The following is a 26,437-nucleotide window of genomic DNA, read 5'->3' on the forward strand; positions in this document are numbered from 1 at the left end:
TGAGATCCATGCATGAGGAAGATTAGAGGGTTGTACCGACAGTTGTTCTTGGGGGACTTCCAAGAAGCAATGATTGCTTAGCTGAGGAACAGCCTAAAAGTGGTCTTGGATGTAAGTGGTGCATGAGGTGTGAAAAAATACAACCATAGTGTATGTTGAATAAATGGCTATCCAGTTGATTGATGGTGGCTACGAGATAATAGAAAATATGTATTACTTTCTTCCCTTGATACCAGGCACAGGTCTCTGAAATGCTTATATAGTTTCAGTGATATGAGCACTAGGATGCTCTGTTGTTTTAATATTTATTTTTTGACACCATCTCTGATATAATTCTAAAACCCTTCTAAAGGCTAGTGATAAGAGCCCTAGGAAAATCTTTTTTTCAAAAGAGGTGACTCTGGGGGGACTACCTGGCTAGCTCACGTGGTAAAAGCATGCAACTCTGGTCCCTCAGGGTTGTGGGTTCAAGCTTCATGTTGGGCCTAGAGCCCACTGGAAAAAAGAAAAGTAAATGAGGTGACTCTGGGTGAGCTTCGGATGGCACCTGGATGGCTCATTGGTCACTAGAACAACCAAGCCAAGTTTAGAAGGTTGGAATTTTCAGCCCCATCCCCTATCCTCCAGAGAGGGGCGAAGGGCTTGAAATGGTATTAATAATTGATCATGCCTACATGAACAAGCTTCCATAAGATCCCAAAGATACAGTGTTCAGAGAGCTTCCTAGTATGCAAAAGTATCCATGTATAGGAAGAATAATGCACCCCATCTCCTTGGGAACAGAAGCTCCTGTGCTTGGGACCCTTCCAGACTACACATGTATTTCTTCCATCTGGCTGTTCATTATATGCATTATCATAGCATTTAATAAATGGATAAACAGAAGTAAATGTTACCCTGAGTTCTGTGAACCGCTCTAGTAAATTAAATCAAACTCAGGAGGGGTTCATGGGAACTTCAGATTTATAGTCCATTCTGTCAGAAACACAGGTGACAAGTTGTACTTGAGATTGGCATGTAAAGTAGGGTGGGAATAGTCTTGAACTGTTTTCTTAACTGTGGGATCTGACATTATTTCTTGGAAGTTTTAGAATTGAATTAAGTTAAATTGTAGGACACCTAGCTGATGTCACAGAATTGCTTGTTGTGGGGAAAACACATATATAGTGACCAGGAGTTAAAAGTGAAGTGTTCAGGGATCCCTGGGTGGCTCAGCGGTTTAGCGCCTGCCTTTGGCCAAGGGTGTGATCCTGGAGTCCCAGGATCGAGTCCCATATCAGGCTCCCAGCATGGAGCCTGCTTCTCCCTCATCCTGTGTCTCTGCCTCTCTCTCTCTATCATAAGTAAGTAAGTAAGTAAGTAAATAAATAAATAAATAAATCTCTAAAATTAAAAAAAAAAAAGTGAAGTGTTCTCTATGTGTAGTTAAGGTACCCACAGAAGGAAAGACAGGTAGGAAAGACTGCTTTCTAATACAGTGGGTAAGGTGAACATAGGAAAACAGGGAGCCTTTGCAATGAGAGGCCTTAATAGTTTTGTCGCACCAAGCATTATACTAACAAGGACTTTAAAGTGCTGTCTTACGGACAAGAAGGCTATATAGAAAAGGCAGTGGATCTGAGGCAGAAACAAGAGGCAAGGATGAACGGGCTCTGGATGGAGGAGTCTAACAGTATTATTCCTCAGTGATCAAGGCATGACTTACGTTAACATTTGTGTAAAGTACTGATAGAGTAAATACACGGTAAAATGCCACGTGTGCAGATAATAGCATTTTTTTCACTAGTGAAATACCAAGCCAATGAGGTTTTTTTAATCACAAATGAACAATTTCAACCTGTAAACATACTGTCACTCGAGATGAGTAAACAGAATATTATTCAAACTTTACAAATAACCGTTACATTTTAGCCTGAGATTAAGCATGAAAAAGTTCAACCTGAGTATTTGCCCCATTAAGCATCCGAAAATAAAGCATTTTCAATGAATATTATTTATCAAACATAATTAAAGCATCCAAATGAACTTTGACAATGAATAGTGACCCACACCAAACCATAATTTGCTCTGATCTACATGATCTTCAGAGTCTAAAAGTACCTATCACTAATGATTTTTAAAAGTCACAGAAAGAACTTCTAAGTCTGTGTGAGTGGAGTTCCCTAAGTTTTCAGTAAACCTGATAAGGCCAAATGAAGAGCCTGATAAGAACAGAACCCCTTACAGAAATACTGTATTTTTCTTATAGGTTAATAGCTCAGAATAGAGTGAAAAGGAAGAGATTGCTTGCTATTCTTTATAGAAGGATACTGGCCTAATGTACCAGAGTTACTTAAAAAAAAATCATTAAAAAAATCATTAAAATAGATGGGGAAAAATGTTGAAAGAAAAAAGGAAATATTCCACCTTTGTACCATATGTAGTTTTGGTAATACAGAATCAGATTCAGAAACAAATGGCTGAAATTATTTCTAGGTAGTCAAAGGGTTTCAGGATTCTGAGTTCAGTCATCAGGACTGAAGCCCTACCCCTGAACAGCCTCCTGCTGGGGTGATTTTTAAGCAAGTCGCTGAATTTCTGTACCCTTCAGTCTTCTCTGCTTTGGCATAACAATATTATTGGGCCTACCTACCTCACAGAGTTGGGAACTGGAGAAGACAATAAATGGTAAAGTATTTTGTAAGCAAATGTATTGGCTCTTGCTATTCTTATTAATCTTGACTACCAGTGGAAGTCAAAAATCATTAAACAATTATTTTTTTAAAACAATTATTTTTTAACTACACTTACTGTGGTTATCATTTTGCAATATATTACAAATACCAAATAATTACGTTGCACACCTAGAACTAATGTTACATGTCAGTTATACCTCAGTTAAAAAGAAATCACCCAAAAGCTGATTTTGAGTGCCTATAGGTAGTCCCTGCTCACAAAAAGCTCATTGTCCAGGGAGAGGAATATTGAGGAGTATAGGATAGACCAAGGAGACAAATACTTTAAATAGGGCATGGGAAGGCCCAGTGTATAGCAGAGGGAGGGAATGACAGATTGTTTGCAAGAAGTTCTGCTGTGATATTCTGCTTTTTAAAAACTTTACATTGGATTGGCATCCTCTGTGGAAATACCAAAATTTCAATTTCTATAAAGCTGCTTTAGGAGACTGTGCTTGCTTACAATGTTTGCTATAGGAAGCTGTTCACTTAAGTTCTAAACTTTTTTTTCTCATGGGTATAGAATTTGCTCATCAAGCTTTTAACATTGATCTCATTGACTTTGACCCACTGATTCTATTGTAATTAAATAGTACAAAAGCTGTAGACATTCTTTTCCCAAAGTCAAAATGCTGCTTTATTTAGATCTTCATCTAAGTTTAAAAAGTAAGTGGTGTTTTAAAAGTTTTTTTTTTTTTTTTTTTTTAATACTCCAAAGCAAGTCTCAGTTTCTCCACACTGGTAACCTATAGGTGACAGCAGCCAGTGGACACCCTAACTTCTAGTGCCTTGATAAGGTCTGTGTATACAGGTTGGAGCCAAGGTGGGATGTGAACTGCCTCACCAACACCTTTGGAAAAGTTCCTTCTGTTTATTTTCTTTTTTGAAAAACTTGAGTCCTTCTTAAAATCCTAAGCTTTTTTTTTTTCTTTTAGATGTTCTTCTTATATATATTTCTTTTGGTGTGAATACTTCTCTATCTATAATGTACATCTAGAGCCTTCTTTATAATTACGTTATTTTATCTGTTTATGTAGTAGTGTTTTGTGTTTTTTAGGGTTTAAGTTTTCTTTTACTTCTCTTTGGCTTTCAAGAAGAGGCAGGTACAGTTGTAGACATTTTCTAGAAGAATATGGCTGTACTTACCGTTTTCTGTGCTTTATAATTATGCAACAGGAAACAATGATGAATAAGAGAAAGATCACACCAAAGACAAGGCCTAGGAGGTAAAACAGGGTCACTGAATGCATGGAAAATATAACCCATAGGTTTTAAACTCTAAATATCTAGCCCCCCCTAGTGGTTGCCAGTGAGTTTTTTATATGTAACTATAAATGTTTATTTATTATATACATTGCTAAATGTTTTATTTATTTTATTTATATATATTTTAAAATGTAACTACTTTAAGAAACATCTCACACAGGCTTTCCTTTAAGAGTTACCCTCTGCTCCTGGTTTAATCTACTGCATTAGTCCTTACTACATGAGGGGTGAGCAGAGCAGTTTGTGACCTTTAATCCAGAGCAGCCTTTCAGCAAATAGGTGAGAACAGCACTGGAGCTCCTGCCTCCGGCACCCCAGGACCTAAAACTCCTCTGTCTTCGTGTTAGACACAGGCACAAGCTCTTCTAGGCAGCAAAGTCTACCCCAAAACCACTCCTCTTATGTAGGCAGGTCATGGAAATGGGCTTAGGAGATTGGGCTCTGTGGCTTCCAGTTTGTGCAAGTGAACACAACTACCATCCTGAGAAGCTTCCCGGGTTATCAACCAAAGAGGAAGTTGTGCTCTCCAGCTCCATTAGAAAAGGAAGGTTGCTTATTCATTTGTAACAATTCAAAGCCAGCGTAGACACTTCCATAAAGGGGGCGCTTGGGTGGCTCAGTGGTTGCGTGTCTGCCTTTGGCTTGGCGTGATCCTGGGGTCCTGGGATCGAGTCCCGTATTGGGCTCCCCACAGGGAACCTGCTTCTCCCTCTGACTCTCTCTCTGTGTCTCTTATGAATAAATAAATAAAATCCTTTTTTTTTTATTTTTAAGAAACTTCCATAAAGGATACTCACTCTACATGCCTGTAGGGATGCCAATCTTGCCACACTGTGGCCTGAATTTTGACTTTCTTTCCTTCCAGCTGGAATTGTAAGAGATGTTGATCTCTCATTTTACGTTTCTTTCATTGTAAGTGAATACTTACTGTGAAAGGTGCTAGAGCTCCTCATCAAACCCTTCTCAAAACTTACCAGTTGTGAGAGCATCCCGTGTGCCTGAAGGGAAGACAAAAGCCAGGATGACACAAGTGTGGCATGCAGCAGGATCAAACAGGCGCTTTCAGCCGGGGACGATTCATCCTGATTTCTTTTCAGCATACAGTCTACTGTTTTTGTAATATAAAAAGCCATGGATCTCCCTCACACAACAACTTTTATATTGTGCACTCAGCAAAGTATGTGTTTTTTTCTTTTTAACTTACAATTTTATCACACAATAACAATTTCAGCAGAGAATTTGTAAAACTGTATAAAAGAAAAATACCACACATTATCCTAATACCCTGAAAATTTTTTTCTTGGTGAAACTGTCCTAAAATTGTGTACATTTCTCCAGGTGCCTAGGCAGAGTATGCCTGCCTAACTACCTTTTTTTTTTTTTTTTTTAACTACCTTTTTCTACATTCAGTTCCAGAAAGCTATTTCTGGAAGCTATTATTTCAGGATGCCTCTAATAGGTTTTCATGGACTAGAGAGCCTTAAATCAATCTTACTTTTCTAGGACTAATTCTACTTCTGTCTCTTTCAGCTTGTCAGCTTTAAAAAGAATCATAATAGAATGATAGGGGGACCTGGGTGGCTCGGTGTTTGAGCACTGCCTTTGGCTCAGTTCTTGATCTCAGGGTCCTGGGATGGAGTCCCACAACAGGCTCCATGCAGGGAGCCAGCTTCTTTCTGCTTATGTCTTTGCCTCTCTCTGTGTGTCTCTCATGAATAAATAAATAAAATCTTAAAGAAGATAGAATGATAGAAGAGGGTGCAAGTCCTTGGAGTCAAATTGGCCCTTTTAAAAATCCTTTTTTTTTTCTAAGTAGCCATATATTTGCCATGCTAGTTGATTTCTCTGTATCTCATTTATCTTATCTGTATAGTAGAGATCACAGTACATCTAACTCATAGGATCATTCATTCCCTAAACATTTATTGAGCACATATGAGCTATTTCAGGGTACTGGGGACATAGAAGTGAAATAGGCAAAAATTCCTGACCTCTTGGCGCTTTTATATATCTATATATTTATATAAGTGTACAGATATATTTCTCCCCACTTAATCTTGAAAACCACTTAATGGGACAATTTTGGGGGGGTATAATCATGAACTTGCTCAAGAACTCATAAAATTAAAAGAACAACTGTAAAGGACTCAAAGAAGTGCTTGTCATATTGGAAGCACTAATAGATGGATATTTGTGTTTATTGCTTAAAATATATATATATTTTTTTCTTCATCACAAATGTAATAGTATCAAATAATACAGAAATATGTGAAGTAAAAATAAGAGTCCCTGTAATTTTCTCCTGTATTGTTAAGAATGTGTCTCATTTTTTTTAGTGGACTTCTCTTCCTAGGGCATATATGAAATGAAGTCCCAGGATGTAAGAACTTGAAAATTCTGGTTATAATCAGTATTCACTGAGGAAGCATCAAGTGATTTCTTGTCTTTTTTTTTTCTTCTTTGCCAGTGTTCTCTGGAAAGCAAAATCGCTTTGGCTGAGAACCATTGATTTTTTAAAAAAATATCCTGAAATGTTCTGGTACATTCCTTTCCAGGATATTTTCCCATGATCTAAGTTTTTATATAATGATAGAATCTCTCTAGTATTTCAGCAGTGGGATTAAGTGCTCAATGTGTCAACTTGTACAATCACAACCACCGTGACTACTATTTACATGATAACACTATTAACCCTCCATTATATTTGTACATATTTCTCATCTGGCTAGTGTCTTCTAGTTTACTTTTTAAAGTACATAAAATCTAAGTCAATTTTGTTGACATTTTATGATTTTCTCTCTGCTATCAGAAAGTTCAAAAAGTTGGTCTTCTAGCTGTTTCATAAATATCTTTTTTTATGTTTTACCTTAGCTCTTCCATGTTCACTTTTCAAACTTCTAACTCTTTATTTAATCTGGTAATTATTATAAGATAAAATGAAAGGGTCTAAATTTTCTTCAGTGCTACCTATAGCATATGATCATCTTTTCCTTTCCCAGGAATTGGTGTCTGTTACTATATTTTATCTGTAAGGTACTTTTATTTTTTATAATAGCCTTTATTTTATTAACATCCATTTTGTTCCACTTTATAAAAATAAGTTTATTTTTTGTGCTGGCATAAAGTGACATATATTGTGGCTTTATGTTTTGCTTTGCTATGTGATAGGGTTGCTCCTCCAATTATGCAAATTTTCTCTCTCTCACAGCCACATCTTCAGAATACTCTAAAGGCATCCAGTCAGTTCAACAGTGAGGTTTTTTCCAAAGAAGCAAATATAATTTGACTTTAAAGGAGTGTCAAATTCATAATTCGGAAATATGTGAGTCAGCTTGGTTAACATGTTTAAGGGATTAACTACAAAAAATAGATCTTGACCAATCTTAGTATTCAATCATGTATTATAAAAAAGAGTTCTAGAAATTGTGGAGGACAGCCTAGCACTAATTTCAATTAAGGATGATTATACATTGTTAATTTTATCAGCAACTTGGTGTGTACGAGTTTAAAGTTATCTTATATCACTATCTTATATCAACTAGAGAGTTGCCAGCAGAGGGCTACTCTTCTATGGAGCTCAATGATACATGATTTCTTTTTTGTTTAATGATTTTTACATTTACATTTAATTTAGTTAGCATATAGTGTGTTATTAGTTTCAGGGGCAGAGTTAATGATTCATTAGCTGAATACAACACCCAGTGCTCATTACATCAAGTGCCCTCCTCAGTCCCTCCCCATCACCCAGTTACCCCATCCCCCCACACTCCTCCCCTCCAGCAACCCTCAGGTTGTTCCCCGGAGTTAAAAGTCACTTATGGTTTGCCTCCCTCTCTGAATTTATCTTATTTTGTTTTTCCTTCCCTTCCCCTATGTTCATATGTTTTGTTCTTAAATGGATAAAGAAGATGTTTATATATATAGCATATGATCATCTTTATATCATCAGCATATATATGTAATATATAATTTATATATATAATGGAATATTACTCAGCCATGAAAAAGAATGAAATCTTGCCATTTGCAACAATGTGGATGGAATTAGGTGGTATTATACTAAGAAAAATAAGCCAGAGGAAGACAAATACCATATGATTTGACTCATGTGCAATTTAAGATACATGATTTCTAAATCTGCTCTATCCAGCTGTACCAACTTAAAACCCTGTGGCCTACACCAGTGAGGGACACCACCTACTTGTCTCTGCACCTTGGAAAGTGTTCCTCACTGTGTGTGACCACGGACTAGCTGGAGTAACTGAACCAAACCAGGCCCGGACTTGTGTCCCTCATTCACTCAAAAGGCTCGGGAGCCTAAAGTGTAAATAATTGGTTGATGCTTGAGAAAGGGCTTGAGCAGTGGTTCTCAGAGCTCACTTGTACGTGATCGCCCACATAACACAATAGATAGAATTTATTCTGGCCTGGTCATAAATGTAAATAAGGGTCTGTGCTGTCCTTGCTGGTCTGTTAACCATATCTAATATTCCTTTGAAGTATGCATATCTGGAGCAACAAGCTTACCTATTTACCAAGGTCTTCTGACACCAGTGGGTCTGTCTTGCATGCTGAAAAAGGGGAGCTTTGGAGGGTTTCACAAACATGCTAAAAATAGATACCTTCTTAGCTTTGTTTTGCTCATGCTATATAATATTGTAGAACCTTGAATAAAGCTGGCACTGCTTGGACGTCATCCACTGTGTCCCTCCTGTCTCCATTTCTTTACTTTTCTTTTCTTTTCCTCATCCCCTTACCCTTGGGACCCTGATCGTGTTGCCGCAGAGCGCGCAACACCTCACTCATGTTGAAATATTGAAGGCCTGCTCTACTCCTACTCCTGACTTTTAAGGCCCACAGGCTCCAAACAAATCATTACTACGCCATGCAATCAACAATAGAGTAATATAGACAGAGAAGTTTCAGAGGGAGTCCTGAGGAGAGATGAATGCATTTGAGAGCAGTGCGAGAACAAGGCTTGCCTTACTTGCATGGCTAAGGGCTTTCTGGAAGAACTAGGAGCTCCTCCTGTACTCCTTAGCATTTAGCAGGTACCATAAGCATCACACCACATTCAATGATGGTAGAGATGAATGAATGAATAGGAACAATGACTAAGGAAGGACCTACATGTCTTGCAGCTGCACTTACTCGATGTACATATGGCCAGAGGAGGGTTCCATGTGTCATCCGCCTGACACTGACTCTGGGGACTGCCTTTTAGAGTATACCCAACTTCACACTCAAAAGTTACATTATCTCCATAGTGGTATACTTTTCTCATGTGCAACTTCTTCTGGATTCCATTCATAAACTCTGGGAGGATACATTTTATCTCTGAAATTAGAAAAATCAGAAGAAAATAGATATTTTATTGTTAATTGTTAGTTGAAAACTTACCAAATGGAGGGCTCTATGATCCTGAACTACTTTGCCTTCAGCAAAGAGGAGTCATGTTTTCAGTCAAGAACTATTGACACCCACCCAACATCTTAAGATTTTAAATCCTCTGACTTTAATTTCTTGGGTAAAGCAAGAGAGTATGCAATGTATGACACACATCCACTTTTAATTGTTGACAACTCTGCAACTGGAAAGTTGTGGAAAGATTGGGAGTTAGGATAACCACGTTCTAACCCTGGAACCACTTCAGTCACACCAGAAGGAAACAGGTATATCACATGAACTCTCTTGTAGCTGTACAACAGATACTGGTATTTTGCTTCTTGATTAAATGCATGTTTCTGGCTCCATTTCTATTCATAGAACAAAGAAGATAGTAAATCATGATTCTAAATTCAGATACAAGTTTTGCAAACAGGAATAAAGGAAGTAGATCCTGGCATTTGTTCTAGGGAAGAGATGAAATAAGCACTTCACCTTTGGTCATGCAAATTATAATGAGGACCCCTGTTCCGTAATTCCAGAAATTAATTGCTCTCAACTTGATTCCATGCTTCAGTTTTCCTCACAAGAAAGTGCTTCTTGTATCTCTTTAAGGTATTTGTGAGGACCCCTTGTGACCCCCTGAGGTCCTTTGGAGCTGAGATTTATTACTAGTTAAAAGCCTGCAAAGCATTTTAAATTGGTGTTTAACATCTCCTGTGTTACTGGAAATCCCATCAGTTCTTCCACTAATTTGGCAGAGCTGAGAATCCTTGGGCAGCCTCCTTCCTGTCTTTTTTTTTCTGCTTTCCTCCCCCCCTCTACCAACACTCATTTCACAATCTTTCCAGCCTTATCAGTCTCATGCGTCAATTTTCCATTAAAAAGCCCAGCAAGAATAAGAAATACCTTTGCAATAATGATCAAATTGGCTCCAGGTTCCCTGGTAGGTACAGAATATGAAGGCTCTTCCCACCAACAAGTAGCCTGGATCACAAGCATAGCTGACGATCATCCCAGGAAGATACGGAGACACATGTCTTCCAATGTAATGCCCGTTGTGGATCTTGGGTGGATATGGGCATGCTAAGAACAAGATGCCCCCAAATAAAAGAAAAGATATTCAGTTAAATACTGGGGTACCTGGGTGGCTCAGTGGTTGAGCATCTGCTTTCAGCTCAGGGCATGATACTGGGGTCCTGGGATCAAGTCCTGCATTGGGCTCATCGCAGGGAGCCTGCTTCTCCCTCTATGTCTCTGCCTCTCTCTGTGTGTCTCTCATGAATAAATAAATAAAATAAAAAAAAAACCAAAGAAATACAAATATGCCAACACATCTAATAATATTTCTAACTATTAGAGACACAGGAAGACCCAAGGAAGGACAGGCCCCAAAGCGCTACTTATTTACCTATCAGTGGGAAGACTAATGCTTTAAATGTAGACATCTCCGCCTTAAACAGGATCATCTGTATTCTCTACCTGCAAACCACATCAGATGGGAATACCACTAGGCCCTACAGACAGTGTTGTCTGTCCTCACTGGGGCACGGAGCCGATGTGGACAATCACAGCCACAAATGAGCCCCAATTGTCAGGCACTATCATTTAACAGCAGACAAATATGTAAAAGGATGAGTGGCCAAGAGCATAACCTTGATCTCTACTTTTCTAAGGTATCTTGAGTCCTCCTTGCTAAAAGTGAAACAAAGCATCAACAAAATGCAGTCGGGCTGAGCAGAATACTTAGAAGTAAGAAAAGGAGTACAAATGACTACATCATAGTTTCTTTGTTTCTATAGCATCAAATCTGAAGCTATCAACATGTGCTTTTTGTTCCCCACACTCATCTATCGATATAAAAACAACTTTTTACTTTCTTTTTTTTTTAAGTAGGCTCCAAGCCCAACAGGGAGTTGAATTTGGCCAAACCCACAGCCCCGAGATTGAGACCTGAGATGAAATTAAGAATCAGCCACTCAACTGACCGAGCCACCCAGGCAACCCTAAATACAACTTTTAATACAGATGACACGAAAAAGTATTTTCTTTGGCATTTGTTCTAGTGCTTTGAAAATATTCTCTATAAGTTCTGAGCCTTGCTGATTCTCCTCACTCTCCACCTCTTCTTCTCACTCTTCCACATTCCTCACCCCTGCAGGAAGGGTCATCAGAGTACCAACAAATGGGACACAGCATAGAACATCTAGAACCTGTAAGTTATTTGCCTGGAAGGTATTTCTGTGTGTCTTTTATCAGAGAGGAAAATTCACAAGCAAAAGTGACTGTCCCCATAGGAATAGGGAGGTTCTCACCTAGATATTTTGATCTATATGGGGATATGGAAATATGCACCGACCTGTAGGACCAGCAGGTTCACAGTGAGGGGCAGGGCCGCTCCAAATCCCGTTCCCTTGATTGTCACTTGTGCAGCGAATAGTGCTCTCCCCTATGAGGTTGATCATCCCGCTGGTTGGGTGGTGGTCACACGTGTAAGTAATTTCTTTTCCATAGGGAATGCGTCCCCATGAAGTTCCAGTGTGGTGCCCGTTAGGGATAGATGGAGGATTTGGACAAAAGATTTCTAGAAAGAAAGAAAGAAGCAAGCACGAACTTTAGGTTGCATTAGAGTTTCAGTCAACATCATCATACAACCACGGTGCCCTGAGACTGTATTTTTTCCCTGAGAACACAACTAAGGTGGGTGGATTTAAATATGTAAGGCTTCTTCTGAGACAGAACTACCAGAAGTAAAACTTGAATTACAGCTTATTGCAAAAGCCCCAGACCCTCCAGGTAGCCTAGATACATTCTGAAAAGCAACTAATTTCTTTTTCGGCCGCTGTTGTCTGCCAGCTTGATGTGTGGCATAAAGACAGTCCTGGGTTGATACTAGGGGCATCAGACAGATGAAGTTGGCCCTCAGAGATCTGAAGTTGCAAAGAAATCTTAATGAATCCTTATGAAACATAGACTGTCATTTTCAGCCCAGATGTAAAAGTTTCTTGATGAACAAGACCATTATCATCAGTACCAATACCAAATACACAGTAGCGTCTTCAGAATCCATTGATTCTTATGGGGCTGTTCAGAGCCAGATTAAGTGCTCTAGGGAGCCTGTTTCCCCCCCCCCCTTTTTTTTGTTTCATCCAAGTGACTGGCTGTCATTTCTTTCTGCTTTAAGTATATCTCTTTCTAGCAGTTCTCTCCCAAAAACTATTTTGATGCTTTGAGTCTGCAGTGACTTTAGGAACAGATACCCAGCCTGTCAGAAGTGTGTGAATAAAGAAAGTGAAGGCCTTAGTATAGCAAACATGATTCAGTTCTCCTATCTGGATTTTTGTGTTTGTGTTTATCTAAAGCTTACTTATGTATTTACATTCAGATTACTATGTCTCAGGAAGGTAGAGTTTGTTGGATATCTGAGTTTCATTCATATTGAATGTTCCTATAAAGTTCCATGACAATCCCATAAGATGTCCAAATAGATTTCTAGCAAGATATTTTAACAAAATCCAGATTGAAAGGGTGGTTCACAAACAAACAAAGGTGGTTCTGTACATTACATTTCTACGCACCTGTGCTTCAAAATGTAAGTGGCTAGTATCTTGGAGGCTGCTATGGATCCAAGGGAGTTAGAATCCAAGGGAATGGGATGGGTGGGGTGCGGGGGGGCATTGCCCGTACATATTTGCTGCAATTGAGGAAAAAGCAAAACCGGAGAGAGCCAAGCATACTGGATACGCACCAAAGACAGCACATTCGCAGAAGTCCAGCCAGCCTTACAGGAGAAGCAGGTGCCCATCCAGGCAGGACAGAGAGGAGTTTGGAGGCAGAGAAGAAGGAGGATCTTGAGGCGCCCACTCCCAATTCGGGGCCAGTGACGTCCATCACAGAGGAGGAGAAAGTGGAAGCGATTGAGTGACCCACTGGACCCACTTCCCTCCAGCTGCACAGATTTCTGAGGGGAGACTTCTGCAAGTAGGGGAGGGAGGAAAGGGAGAGAGGCAGACAAGAATAACAAAGGGCACTGAAGGAGCCTGATCCCTGGCTATCAGCTTTGGGATCAGCAGGAGGTTGCTGTCAGGCCTCTGGGAGTCCTGACTTGAGGGTCCCCCTGGTGGGCTGTGGGCACCAACAACACAACAGGTGCTAAATCCAACCTCCCCCAACTCTGCCATCAGCTGTTTCAAAGTGCTCCAGTGCTCCCCAATGCAGCCTGGAGGCAATGCAGGGAAAGAGATACCAGAGACTTGAGATATCGCTCCCCCTTCTGGAAATCAAAGGAACGGTTTTGAATTCCAAGTGTTGAACTGCAGTAAAGAAATAGGGTATGTGCTACTTCAGATGGGATGGCAGAGATACATTGCCAAACACTGTGGAAAAAAGAGACAAGACACAGGAATATCATGTGGCAAAGAGGTAAAGTTGATTCTCCAGCAATTCAGCTCAGAGGCATGGAGTATTGCAATCGAAGTGATCATTCAAAAGAGCTATTAGGAAGGGATTCGGCGAGCTACAGGAAAACTCAGAAAGGCATTTCAGTGAACTGAGGAATAAAATTACTGAATAGAGGGACACCTGGGTAGCTCAGCGGTTGGGCATCTGCTTTATTTTTTTTTAGATTTTTTTTTTTTTATTTATTCATGAAGGACACACAGAGAGAGACAGACAGAGGGAGAAGCAGGCTCCATGCAGGGAGCCCTACATGGGACTTGATCCCAGATCTCCAGGATCAGGCCCTGGACTGAAGGCAGCGCTAAACTGCTGAGCCACCTGGGCTGCCCAGGCATCTGCTTTAAGCTCAGGGCATGACCTTCGGTCCCAGGATCGAGTCCCACATTGGGCTCCCTGCATGCAGCCTGCTTCTCCCTCTGCCTATGTCTCTGCCTCTCCGTGTCTCTCATGAATAAATAAAATCTTTTTAAAAAATTACTGAATAGAGTTCTTACCAAGATGTGGTATACATGTGAGTAGAAAATTACTCAGCCATCAAAAAGAATGAAATGTTGCTCTTTGCAACCACGTTGATGGTGCTAGAGAACTATGCTAAGTGGAATAAGTTCGAGAAAGACAAATACCATATGATCTCACCCATATGTAGAATTTAAGAAAGAAAACCGGTGAACATAAGATATGGGGAACAAACAAAAGGAGATAGAGGGGAACAAATGATAAGAGGCGCTTAATGACAGAGAACAAACAGGGTTGATGGAGGGAGATGAGTGGGGATGGGCTAAGTGGGTGCTGGGTACTAAGGAGGGCACTTGTTCTGATGAGCACTGGGTGTTGTACATTAATGATGAATCACTGAATTCTACTCCTGAAACCAATATTGCACTGAATGGGAACTAACTAGAATTTAAATAAAAATTTGACAAAAAAGAACTCTCTATCAAAGAGACGGAAATTTAAAAAAAAAAGAACTAGACACAACTAAACCACCCTTTTATTCATGCACAATAAAGTTTTCTGTATCTCTAAAACAAACAAACTGGACAGAAAGTCTGGAGATGACAAATTTAATGCATCAGTTGAAGAACAGATTAGAGAGTTTAGGAAAAAGGACAGATTAGAATGAAGAACAAATTAATGATCTAGAGGACAGAAGAGGAGAGAGAACTCGGAGTTTTAAGAATTGGTGAGACCCTATGAGAGATATTAGATGTGAGAAAAACAAATATAATTGGTCTCCTAGAAGAAGAAGAAAGGGAGAAGGGAACAAGAAGTGTCTTAAGAAAAATAGCAGCTGAGAATTTCCCTAACATGAGAAAGGCATTAAACGTACAAATCCAGGAAGCTAATAGAACACTCTGGAACACCCCTACGATATCATTGCAAAAAGACCCATCCGAGATATCTGGTAATGAAAGGCAAAAATCAATGATCAAGAATGAATCCTAAAAGCGAGGGAAATCTTTACACTGCAGAGTGTTCACTCTCAAAGCAGGAAAGGAGGGCAATTTTACCTGAGTTCAGATTCAGTGTTAGATAAATAACCTCCTAAAATAGAGAAACATTCGGGGGGCGATGTGGCACACACAGGACTCCCAAATTTCAAGTGTCTGACAGACTACTCTCTGCAAGACGGATTGGATTTCTTCTTCATAACCTGGGGCAGACTTGGATGGAGCGGAGAGAATTAGGGCAAAACAACACTTCAACTCACTTTCACACATAGGTGCTTCCTTATCCCAAGTGACAGTACTGCCCGAGAGGAGACACGCAGCGGAAGGGGAGCCAATGAGTCGATACCTAGAAGCAAAGAGTGAGAAATGATTCTACCCTACACTGGTTTCCTACTTAAGTCATCCTGAGGAAATCATTGCAGGTAGATGTTAGACATCACGGGCAGATTAAGACACAGGAGATGTGTGAACCTCTGCATCTGCAAATTGGTCCTTTATTTCTAAGGACAAGTTTACATTCTCTTACCACTGTCATCCATGTTGATTGCTAGACCCTCACCACTGAATGCAGTAATTCCCTTCCTCATGCGACATTTTGTACTTGTCTTTAGGGAACCTCAAAAGCTATTTTAGGAGTGTCTGGGAGGCTCTGTCGGTTAAGCGTCTGCCTTTGGGTCAGGTCATGATCCTGGGGTCCTGAGCAGGGAGCCTGCTTCTCTCTATTTCTCTGCTTCTCTCCTTGCTGTGCTCTCTCTTTCTGTCCAATAAATAAAATCATTTTTTTTCTTTTAAAGAGCTACATTATCTATGTTTACTTCCACTCCAGGAAATAATAAGCTCCTGGATTAACAGGGAGATGTCTTATTAAAATAATCCCATTCTCTGGCACCTCCCCTAGAGACTTTCAATCATGTGGTACTCAAAATCTATCTGTTGAGTGAAGGATAGGATGATGGCTTTACGAAGAAGAGTCAAAGGTGAAAGGCAGGGGTCCTTACCTATTGTGCCATAAGATCACTCAAAGTAGGTCACAAAGGTTGGAACATTTCAAATTCATTTTTATTTATTAGGTATCTATACTGTCACTGTGAGAAATGTCATTCAGGATATCGAACCGAGCTATTCACATGCTCCATGTAGAGTAGGGTTAAGCTTGATGAAGATCAAGTAAAAGGTAAGGGGTCTAATGCAATGAATGTCATTGAATAGTGAGTAGTTATGGGAATAGCTAAGAATTTGTCAGAGTCTACTGGTATCTCTAATACTACTTTCCTCTTCTTTCTTTCTTTCTTCCTTCCTTCCTTCCTTCCTTCCTTCCTTCCTTCCTTCCTTCTTTCTTTCTTTCTTTCTTCCTTCCTTCCTTTCTTATTTCTTTCTTTCTTTCTTTCTTTCTTTCTTTCTTTCTTTCTTTCTTTCTTTCTAGACTTTATTTACTTATTTGAAAGAAAGCAGAGTGAGCAAGAGAAAGAAGAGAGCACCACAGCAGGGGTGAGGGGAAGAGGCAGAGGGACAAGTAGACTTCCTGCTGAGCAGGGAGTCCGATGCCATGTGGGATTCCATCCCAGAGACCTGAGATCATGATCTGAGCCGAAGGCAGGTGCTTAACCAACCTAGCCACCCAGGTGCCCTCCTTTTTCATTAGTGAGGGACCCTGTATTTTTAACTGAGCCATTGGCCACCTTCCTTGAAGGTTCCCTACGATTGTGTATAGCCATGTGACAAAGTTCTGACTACAGGGATACACCTAGTGTGTCTTGTGAAATTCTGGAAAGTGTCTTTGAAGGAATAGGTGTTCCTTTCTTCCAGTGTTTCTCTTTTCTGGCTGGAGTCGCACCATGTGATGCCATGGAGTCTCAAATGGAAGGATCCCAGGTTTATGTAGATCATGGAGCTACCTCTCAGCCCTGGATTTGTATATTTTACCGTTTTTCTGAAACGACTGCCTCCACTTCTTAGCCTGAGAGAGAAGTAAACTATTATCTTGTTTAAGCCTCTGTGATTTTGTATGCTCTGTCTTTAACAGCTTAAACAAATCCTAACTTATATACCAGGTCTTCCAAATACAGTGCTATAAGGATGACAGGAACTATGTGGGTATAGCAATGACAGTGAGTACTTTGGTACACACATGAAACAGTAGTCACTTTTATACATCATTTATAATGATTTTTACTTATTGCTCCTTGTTTTTGTATTGGCTATTTTGCAAAATCTTTTCAGATGTGCCAACCAATATTTATTTTTCAATATTTCTTTGGAAAAACAATTTCAGAGGCGCTCATGTATTTCCTTCTGCCCCTCTTCCATCATGCATTTAACAGTTGTCTTAAGGGCACAGGATCATGGGTGTCCCCTGACTTTTGATTATACAAGTTTGCACTTAACGTGTTCACTATGACTACATTAAAGAATTGGAGTTAAAAAATGTGAAGCAGGTTCAGGCCTATGTATGGCTGTAAAAAACAAAACAAAACTGGAATATTTTTGAAAGTAGAGTGGAGTCACTAAAATGCTCCAGTAGGAATTCTGTTGTAATTTTTGCTGACTTGATTTCCCATCTCTCTGAAATTCTTTTAGTCAAGCCTAACCCTTAGCTTCCCCGGGCATTAGAAATTCGGGTGGCCATGAAGCTAAACCACTGATAAAGAAGAGCCTTGAGATTCCCTTCCCTATGAGCAATAGACACACTGTGCAGAAGCATACTGAGACATCATTGGACAGCCCATTCCATACGTCAGGGATGGGATAAGTAAGGGCTGGAATGTGGTGCTACTTCCATTCTTCCTGGTGTCCATGGACTTTGAACTAGTTTGGAGTAGCAGGAACATATGAAGACTTTCAATAGGCTGCAGATGATAAAAAGTAGCTTACAGACATGATTCCTCAGCACATTCCAGTGTGCGTTAAACTTTGTCACAGAGAATGTAAGCTTTCTTTCTAGGAGCCATTTATAAAAGTTGTAACACATCACTCGGCAGAGTGTACTGCAGTGAATTAGCACAAAGGAGAAATCAAAACCGCTCTACACTCTTATTACAAAACAGTAACTCTAGGAATCAACAACCACAGAACAAATACAAAATCCAAAGTTTTGGATCTTGGTCAAAGACAAAAGTAAAATAGCCCTTGCAGATTACTACAGGATAACAATAACACATGATCAGTGAGTCACATGCTACAAACAGTGCTTTACAGGGACTCACTTACTTCATCTTTAAAATGGCTCTTTGAAGTGAATATTATGCATAGAGCCCATTTTACAAAAGAGAAAACCGCGGTTTGAGCAAATATGTCCAAATTCACCAGTTAGGTAGTCGGTTTAGAGTTTGAATAATGTCCATGGGCTTCAACAGCCTCTGGTGATAAACCTTACATTATTCAGTGTATTCAGTATCTTCATTAAAAGTGCTGATGCAAATATTACTTTTTGAAAATTCCTGGGATGCTGATGCCAAAAGTGTCCTTAGAGGAATATTCAGTTCTTTGGTTATGTGACAAGAAAAATTTCAGGGGTGCCTGGGTGGCTCAGTCCATTGAAAATCTGACTTTGGGGCAGCCCCAGTGGCGCAGCGGTTTAGCGCCGCCTGCAGCCGCGGGTGTGATCCTGGAGACTCGGGATGAGTCCCACGTCGGGCTCCCTGCATGGAGCCTGCTTCTACCTCTGCCTGTGTCTCTGCCTCTCTCTTTCTCTGTCTCTATCTGAATAAATATAAATAAATATTTTTTTAAAAAAAGAAAAAAATCTGACTATGGCTCAGGTCATGATCCCAGGGTCTTGGAATGGAACCCCACATTAGGCTCTGCACTTGGTGGGGAATCTGCTTGTCCTTTTGTCCTCAACCCTCATACTCTCTCTCACTCTCTCTCCATAAAATAATCTTTCAAAAAATAAAAAGGAAAAAAAATTCATTTACATGAACCCAATAATTTATTTTAGAATGTTTTATTAAAGGCTATATACATGAAATAAAGGAAGCTGATCTGGGGAATTAATAAAATCAATCAGTAAGTAAGAAAAATAGAATGAAATGATAAGTATATCTAAGAGGAGTTCCTTTAAAGTGGCTGATTAAACAAATAGAATTTGCCCAATGGTGACTTCAAAAAATCATGCATCTACAGATACACATGAATGAGAAATTATTGTTATTATATATATATTGAAGAAACTTTATGAATATACATTATAAAATACTTTGCAAAAAACTACTTCCTCTCTATCCTAATGAAATTGAAAACATCTGTGAAATGTGTCATTTTGTAGAAAAAATAGAATTTATTAGGATGTACTTAAAAATAGGTGGGACAGCTGATAAACCCACATCTGTCAGATTCCCTGTTTGCAATCCGTTTGGATACATACCTAGGATTGGAATTGCTGGGTCACGTGGTAATTCCATGTTAACTTTGGAATCACCGAACAGTTTTCCACAGCAGCTACCCGAATTCACATGCCCACTAGCTATCCCACTAGCAGCCAAATGGATTCCATATTTCTCACATCCTGCCCTCGCTTCATCAAAAAAATTATTATGATAGCCATCCCATTAGGTGTGAAGTGGGTTTGATGTGCATTTCTCTAATGATTAATAATGTTGAGTATTTGTTCATGGTTTTCCTGGACATTTGTACATCCTTTTTGGAGAAATGTCTATTCCAATCCTTTGCCCAATTTTTAAAATTGCATTGTAAACATTTCTGTTGTTGCATTGCAGGACTTCTTTGTATATTCTGTATAGTAAACCCTTGTCAGAGAAATGATTTACATTTATCTGTGGGCTCTCTTTTCACCTTCTTGATGTGTCACTGATGTGGACTGAGGCTACAGTGATTTGAAGGCCTGGTGAACTAAAAAATCAGAAGTTCTTATTGGTGGCAGGAGGGCGGTGATGAGGACAGAATCTATACTTTGCAGATACGGATTGATGCTTGTGTCCAGTTTAACCAGCTCTCCCCTCTAAGGGTAGTTGAGCTCCACTGGCATCTGGGTTGCATGTGCATTTTCAGATAAAAATCCTAGAGTCCAATAAAGTTCTGTGTTTGTCTCTGAATTTCTGGTGCCAGCTGACAAGTAGTACACATTGTTTCATTGCTCCCTCTATGTTGAGGCAATGGTTTCTAGCATGGTTTCCTGGGCCAAGGAAAAGTTGAGGGCAAGAACTCCATTAATGTTCCCACTCACTTCCCAGAGCTGTTACGTTAAGACTTCCTCTCCAATCCCTACTTCAAGGTCCTCCAGCCCACCTATAGAACTGGCTAATCTTAGTTAAGAATGGCACATGCAGGGTTCTTGCTAGCATTTTTCCTTTTACTGATTTAGCACGCTGGTCTTTTTTGATCCAGTGACTATCTTACCAGGTTTCAACAGGAGCCTGGTACCCTCCCCTCACTAAAATACAAATACAGGGATGCCTGGGTGGCTCAGTAGGTGAAGAGTCTGCCTTCAGCCCAGGGCATGATCTCCAAGTCCTGGGATCAAGCCCTGTGTTGGCCTTCCGGCTCAGCAGGGAGTCTGCTCTGTCTCTCATTATCTCTCTTTCCCTCTGTCTGTTCCTCCCCAAAACTAGTTTTCTCTCTCTCTCTCTCTCTCTCTCTCTCTCTCTCTCTCTCTCTCTCAAACACATAAGTAAAAATAAAATACGAATACAGATTGCTACTACTTTCTTTTTTATATTCCTTTGATCATACGCCAGTGTTTGACTAACATGTCTATCCAGCAGTCCTCGTTGCTAACTTTTTGAAATGCAGGGGATACTGTAGTTTGCTTGTGTTAGACTAAGTCAGAGATAGCCTTGTTGTTTGGAACTCATAACTCAGGGATAGTGCTCCCAACTCACCCTTCATTACAAGAGTAATGAACTGTTGATCCAAATTGAGTATCTGTGATTATTTGCACCATGCCATTGATGGGTTCTGGGGGAGTTCCACATGATTTTCCTGTGAGAAAGAAGCAGAGTTTGGGACTAGGTGTAGAGTTCAATTTACTTTTGTTTTTAAGTTTCAGCAGGGAGTGTAGCATACTGAACAGCCTGTCTAGGCTGATTGCGCCACAGGTTTGACCACTTTGAAGACACTCGCCGTACAAGCCCAGAATCAAGCAGTGCTCTCTAGCACTATTATTCTATTCTGTGCTATTATGTACTAAATAGCACATCTATTTAAAGGACTACTCCTGAATCACCCAATAGAATTCATTTATGGATAAAGAATAGTTTTCTCATCCCATCAGACTCTATCAGAGGCCTTGAAATTTGGGATTTCCCCTCCATCTTGCTTTGTCAGACACCATTCCCTGTGTTCTACATACTTTTCTTTTGTGTCCCTATTTCATTCTAATCCTGGTTTTAGCCATCAAAGGCAAACACCGGGGAATGGAAATTTTGCCTGTGATTCCTTTTGTGAGAGACCTTCCTGCGAAATAAATGTGGAGTCAAGGTGTGGAGACTCCAGGCAAGAAGAAAGGCTGACCCATAAGTCTACGCTCAATTTACATATCTTGGACAAACTTCAACATCTTGCCTGCAAAAGGTGAACGTATTATATCGGATCCCACAGATGCGTTGACGTACATGAATTAGCTCCCAGGATGGTGTTACTCACGTCTACAGATATCTTTGGCACTCGACCAGACCAAGTTTTCTAAACAGGTGATAGAAAACATATTCTCAGAATACCCCGGCAGACATTTATAATTCAAAGACGTTCCAATTGGAAACTCAGACTCATTGATCGCGGTCGCAGGCTTGGCAAATGGAAACTCCTCTGGAGCTTTACAGTAACCTGGAGAGCAAAACCACAGGATTCCAGAGTGAGCAGAGAGACTTCCACCCTACCTCCTCATGCTTTCCAAAGAACTGGTAGATGGGCTCACAGAAACAGAGACTTAAAATAACAACAAGCTCTTCTTCCCCATCAAGTTACCTTAGGAAGGGGCTTTCCAACAGCATCTACTCATCAAGAAATTTTTGCTACTTGGAAGACTATTTACCTTTCAGGCCTTTCTGTTCTTGTGTTACCAAAGCAAGAATTTTAGCTAATGGTTTCATGGGTCAGGCCTATCAGACTGCCTGTGTGTAGAGTTAACCGTTCCTATCCACCTTTATTGGTGTTAAGGAACACGTGGTTTTACCTTCTCTCTCCATTTATTCCTCCCGACGTCACTCTGAGTGTGTCCACCGTAAACAGTCTCCCTGGCTGAAAATAGCAGTCACTACTTGTAGTGGGTTGAATGAGGACCATCCCCCCAAAGTATATCCATTCAGTACCTCACAATGGAAACTTGGAATAAGGGTCTTTTCAGGTATAATTAAGGTAACGATCTCAAGATGCGATCATTTTTGAAAGGTATATTTTCTTTTGAACTGAAAGATATTTAAAAATCGTTTGTTTCCTTGATACATTCTATTTAAAATTGATATTTGTAATGCTTTTGTCATATATATATTAGCTTTTCTTTTTCTGGATTACTTGTGCTCAGTGTTTTATGAGAAGCTTTAAATAGTATGATTTGGAGAATGAAATTTCTAAGGAAAAATGAAAAAAAAAAAAAAGATGAGATGGATCTTCCTAGATTACCAGAGTGGGATCTAAATCCAATGACTGGTGGTGTCTATAAGAGAAAGGACAGGGACATTTGCGACATAGAGACAAGGAGAGAAGGCCATGTGAAGACAGGGGCAGGGATTGGAGTGCTGTGTACAAGGCAAGAAATGCCAGGAACCACCAGATGCTGAGAGAGGGAAAGAAGGATTCTCCTCTAGAGTCACTGGAGGGAGTGCAGCCCTGCCAACTGCTTGATTCCAGACTTCAAGTCCCCAGATGTGTGAAAAAATACATTTCTGTTGTTGTAAGCCATCTAGTGTGTGGTAACTTGTATGGCAGCCGTAGGAAAATAAGATACCACTCTTCTCCTTCTGAGGCTAAGTCACATCTATTTAAGGACAAGGACAAAACAGACTAATCCACCAGGCAGCTTCATCTAAAAAGCTATGTCTTTTTTATGAGAGGGTGTATTGTGTACTGCATTGTTTGAACAGAGCCTATACTCAGCCACCTCCTTTTTTTTTGGAGGAGTTTGCTTCCATTTGCCCATTCAATCAGTAAGCATGGCCGGTGGCCTAGGTAACTGCATTTAAAGAAATCTCACTGGATTCTAAAAGGATTCTAAAATAACCACCCAGCTGGAAGAGGAGGAGAACAAAGAAAGGTTAAATGCCTTTCAGCATGTGTTGCCTTTTGTCATTGGGTTCCTTCTTTCTCGCACGCAGTATTCCAAGTCTGGTGCCACATCCCCAGCGTACTTCTGCTTCTGTCTTGGAAAGGCCCCCGGTCAGGCCTCTAGAACCAGGTAACCTCCAGTCCTCAGGAAGAAACAGACTCTTCCTTTTTGTAACTCTTTCCTTGAGCTGATCTTTCTTTGCTTCTAACTCTCAGGATGGAAAAGTTCAAGGACAAAGATTAAGGTGGGGCCCAGAAACCAGCCGACAAATGGGCATACTTTGAGTGTGGGTCCTAAGCTACAAAGGTAGAGTCTTTTTGGTTACTTAGTGGATTCAGTATAGGACTAGTTAAAGCCTTAGCTAAATAATATCCACATTGCCAGTTTTAAGCCTTTGCATGCCCACGAACTAGAGGGAAGTGTATCAGTTATCCTAGCTTTGGTTAGTGCTCATAGCCAGCTGTTCTCATGTCCTCTCCACGAATACATTTTTCTTCTAGATTTATACACGGTGTTTGCTACCTACCTCTCACCTTTCCCTCTCTCCTCTCACCCCACTCTGCTCACCACCGCACCAAAGAAGAGTTCTTCACACCTTATTATTCACACCCTCTTGGTACTTTGGAAACATCTGTTTCCACTATGGCATGCAACTTAGACACTTGATCTTATGAAAATGCTGAACTCACAAACAGACACCATAATCTTATAAAAATAGGAAGGATCATGGCCAGATGTTCTGAATCCATTTGGCGTACGTGGGTACTGACCAGCAGGACCAGCAAGTACACAGTGAGGGGCAGGGCCGCTCCAAATCCCGTTCCCTTGATTGTCACTGGTGCAGAGGATGGTGCTCTCCCCAATGAGGTTGAAGATCATCCCTCTGGTTGGGTGGTGGTCACACGTGTAAGTAATTTCTTTTCCATAGGGAATGCGTCCCCATGAAGTTCCAGTGTGGTGCCCGTTAGGGATAGATGGAGGATTTGGACAAAAGATTTCTGGAAAAAAACACAAGTGTTATAGGTTACATTAAAATGTTTATATTTTGATCTTATTTTTACACAATTATGGGACGCTGTGACTGTGTTGCCACTTAGATATTTAAACTCTGAAGGATAATATAAATCACAAAGTAAATATATTAGGGCTTTGCTGAGATGCTTCTAAATGAAATGACACTGAAATCAAAGTCCACATCTCTTTGGAGAGTTAAGGCTTCTGGATAATTGAGAGCTCATTCTTTTAAAATAGAATAAAATCTTAACTCCATTGAGAAGAAAATTATCCGTTAATTCTACAGGAATTTTTTTGAGGATCTACTCTATATCAAGTACTATTTCAAGTACAAGATAGACAAAATCTTTTTTTTTTTGACAAAATCTTTTGACATCAATGACCCTCACTCCAGAGAAGTCTTTCAAAATTTTTATATATTTACTATTCGTCTACCAGTGACTTAACCTTTCCTTGATGACTTGCAGCTCTTATGCTCAAAAACAAAATGAATGGTTATAGTAATGTCATCACAATGAGTGAAACATCCCAGTGCTCCTATGCATGCTTTGGAAGATGCAGAAATATTATGACTTTTGAGATATTTATTGGTTTTTACAGGGATTTTTTTTTCTCACTGAAAAGATACACATTTCTTCCTTTGAGTGTAACTATCTAGAGAAGCTCCTTTCCCCTCTGATTTGATCTGTATTTGGGAAGAGGCTCCAATACCTTGAAAGAATTATGAATAAACTAATCAAAGTAGAATAGCTTAACCAATGTTTACACTCTAGTAAGTGATTTTAGGTGCATTTAGGTTCGTGGGAGATTTTTTTCTTTGTTTCTTGCATACCTCATAACTATATTCCAGGGTAGTTATGATTTTCAAATGGCTGACTTCCAGATATGAAGGATGGAATTATCAAGTTTCATTATATAAATCAGTACAAAATTTTCAAACAACTCTAGAGTAAAATATACATTTGAAAAAATTCTATTAGAAACATATATTTTTCAAAGTTATGATCAAAGATGAAGCAGTATCCTGTTTGATTTAACGAAGAAATAAATAAACAGATTGAATATATTAGTAGTGTTTCTGTTAACACATTATATTTCTGTCCTCTTAAAAATGAATATAAACAACAGGAAACCAAAGTCTTAGTCTGTCTTTTTTACCAGTGTATTCCTAATGTCTAATTATTTTATTGCATTACCCTGGTTTTTTCTTAGTAACATTTGATACTATTTGAAATAGTCCATTTAAAATCGTGTTTGCTTGTTATTTTTAAAGATTTATTTAATTTTTTTTAGAGAGAAAAAGAGAGAGCACAAACGGGGGTGGGGCAGAGGGAGAAGGAAAGAAAATCTCAAGCAGACTCCGAGCTCAGTGCAGAGCCTGATGGTGGGACTCGATCCCATGATCCTGAGATCAGGAGCTGAGCCAAAACCAACAGTCTGACGCTTAACTGACTTTGCCACCCGGGTGCCCCTGTTTTTTTGTTCTTTGTTTTTTGTTTTTTTTGTTTTTTTTTTTTTGCCTTTCCTTCTACACATAAACATAAACAACATGAAAGCAGAGTCCTAGTCTGTCTTGTTTACTTGTATTCCCAGTGTCTAGAAGACTGTTTGGTACATGGCACGTGCTCAAAAAATTTTGTTGAAAGAATGAGGCTAGCAATGAATAGATGATCAAGGGAAGGATAGAAATGTTGAAGTGGAACTCACATTTTTGATAGGAAAAGTGTTTCAGGCTCTCTATTTCCCTCTATCTATGAAGTATTTCTCTCAATTTGTAGCACACATTATGCTTATAAACATTTATAGGATGATACCCCAAACATATGGTGCTCAGATTTATCTCCCCTGGAAACAATCTTTGCAACAAAGGAATGTTTTGATCAAAAGTGAAGTTAAACAAAGGGGCAAGTATTAGATAATTTTATAAGCAA

At 39.7% G+C, this 26,437-nt stretch overlaps 1 protein-coding gene across 1 annotated transcript in view; it reads right to left on the reverse strand.

Moving 5' to 3' along the window:
- LOC129505911 (complement receptor type 1-like) overlaps nucleotides 1-26,437 on the reverse strand; it is a 70,616-nt gene that overhangs the window by 1,165 nt on the left and 43,014 nt on the right. The window contains exons 10-18 of the mRNA XM_055319260.1: nucleotides 24,263-24,490; nucleotides 21,875-22,054; nucleotides 21,112-21,211; nucleotides 15,535-15,620; nucleotides 11,725-11,949; nucleotides 10,275-10,451; nucleotides 9,132-9,317; nucleotides 4,955-4,978; nucleotides 3,861-3,933 (exon numbers count right to left, since the gene is read on the reverse strand). Of these exons, the coding sequence (XP_055175235.1) occupies nucleotides 3,861-3,933; nucleotides 4,955-4,978; nucleotides 9,132-9,317; nucleotides 10,275-10,451; nucleotides 11,725-11,949; nucleotides 15,535-15,620; nucleotides 21,112-21,211; nucleotides 21,875-22,054; nucleotides 24,263-24,490 (1,279 nt within the window). The remainder of the gene's footprint in view (nucleotides 1-3,860; nucleotides 3,934-4,954; nucleotides 4,979-9,131; nucleotides 9,318-10,274; nucleotides 10,452-11,724; nucleotides 11,950-15,534; nucleotides 15,621-21,111; nucleotides 21,212-21,874; nucleotides 22,055-24,262; nucleotides 24,491-26,437) is intronic.

This window comes from Nyctereutes procyonoides, unplaced genomic scaffold (genome assembly GCF_905146905.1).
Source record: "Nyctereutes procyonoides isolate TBG_1078 unplaced genomic scaffold, NYPRO_anot_genome, whole genome shotgun sequence".
NCBI lineage: Eukaryota > Metazoa > Chordata > Mammalia > Carnivora > Canidae > Nyctereutes > Nyctereutes procyonoides.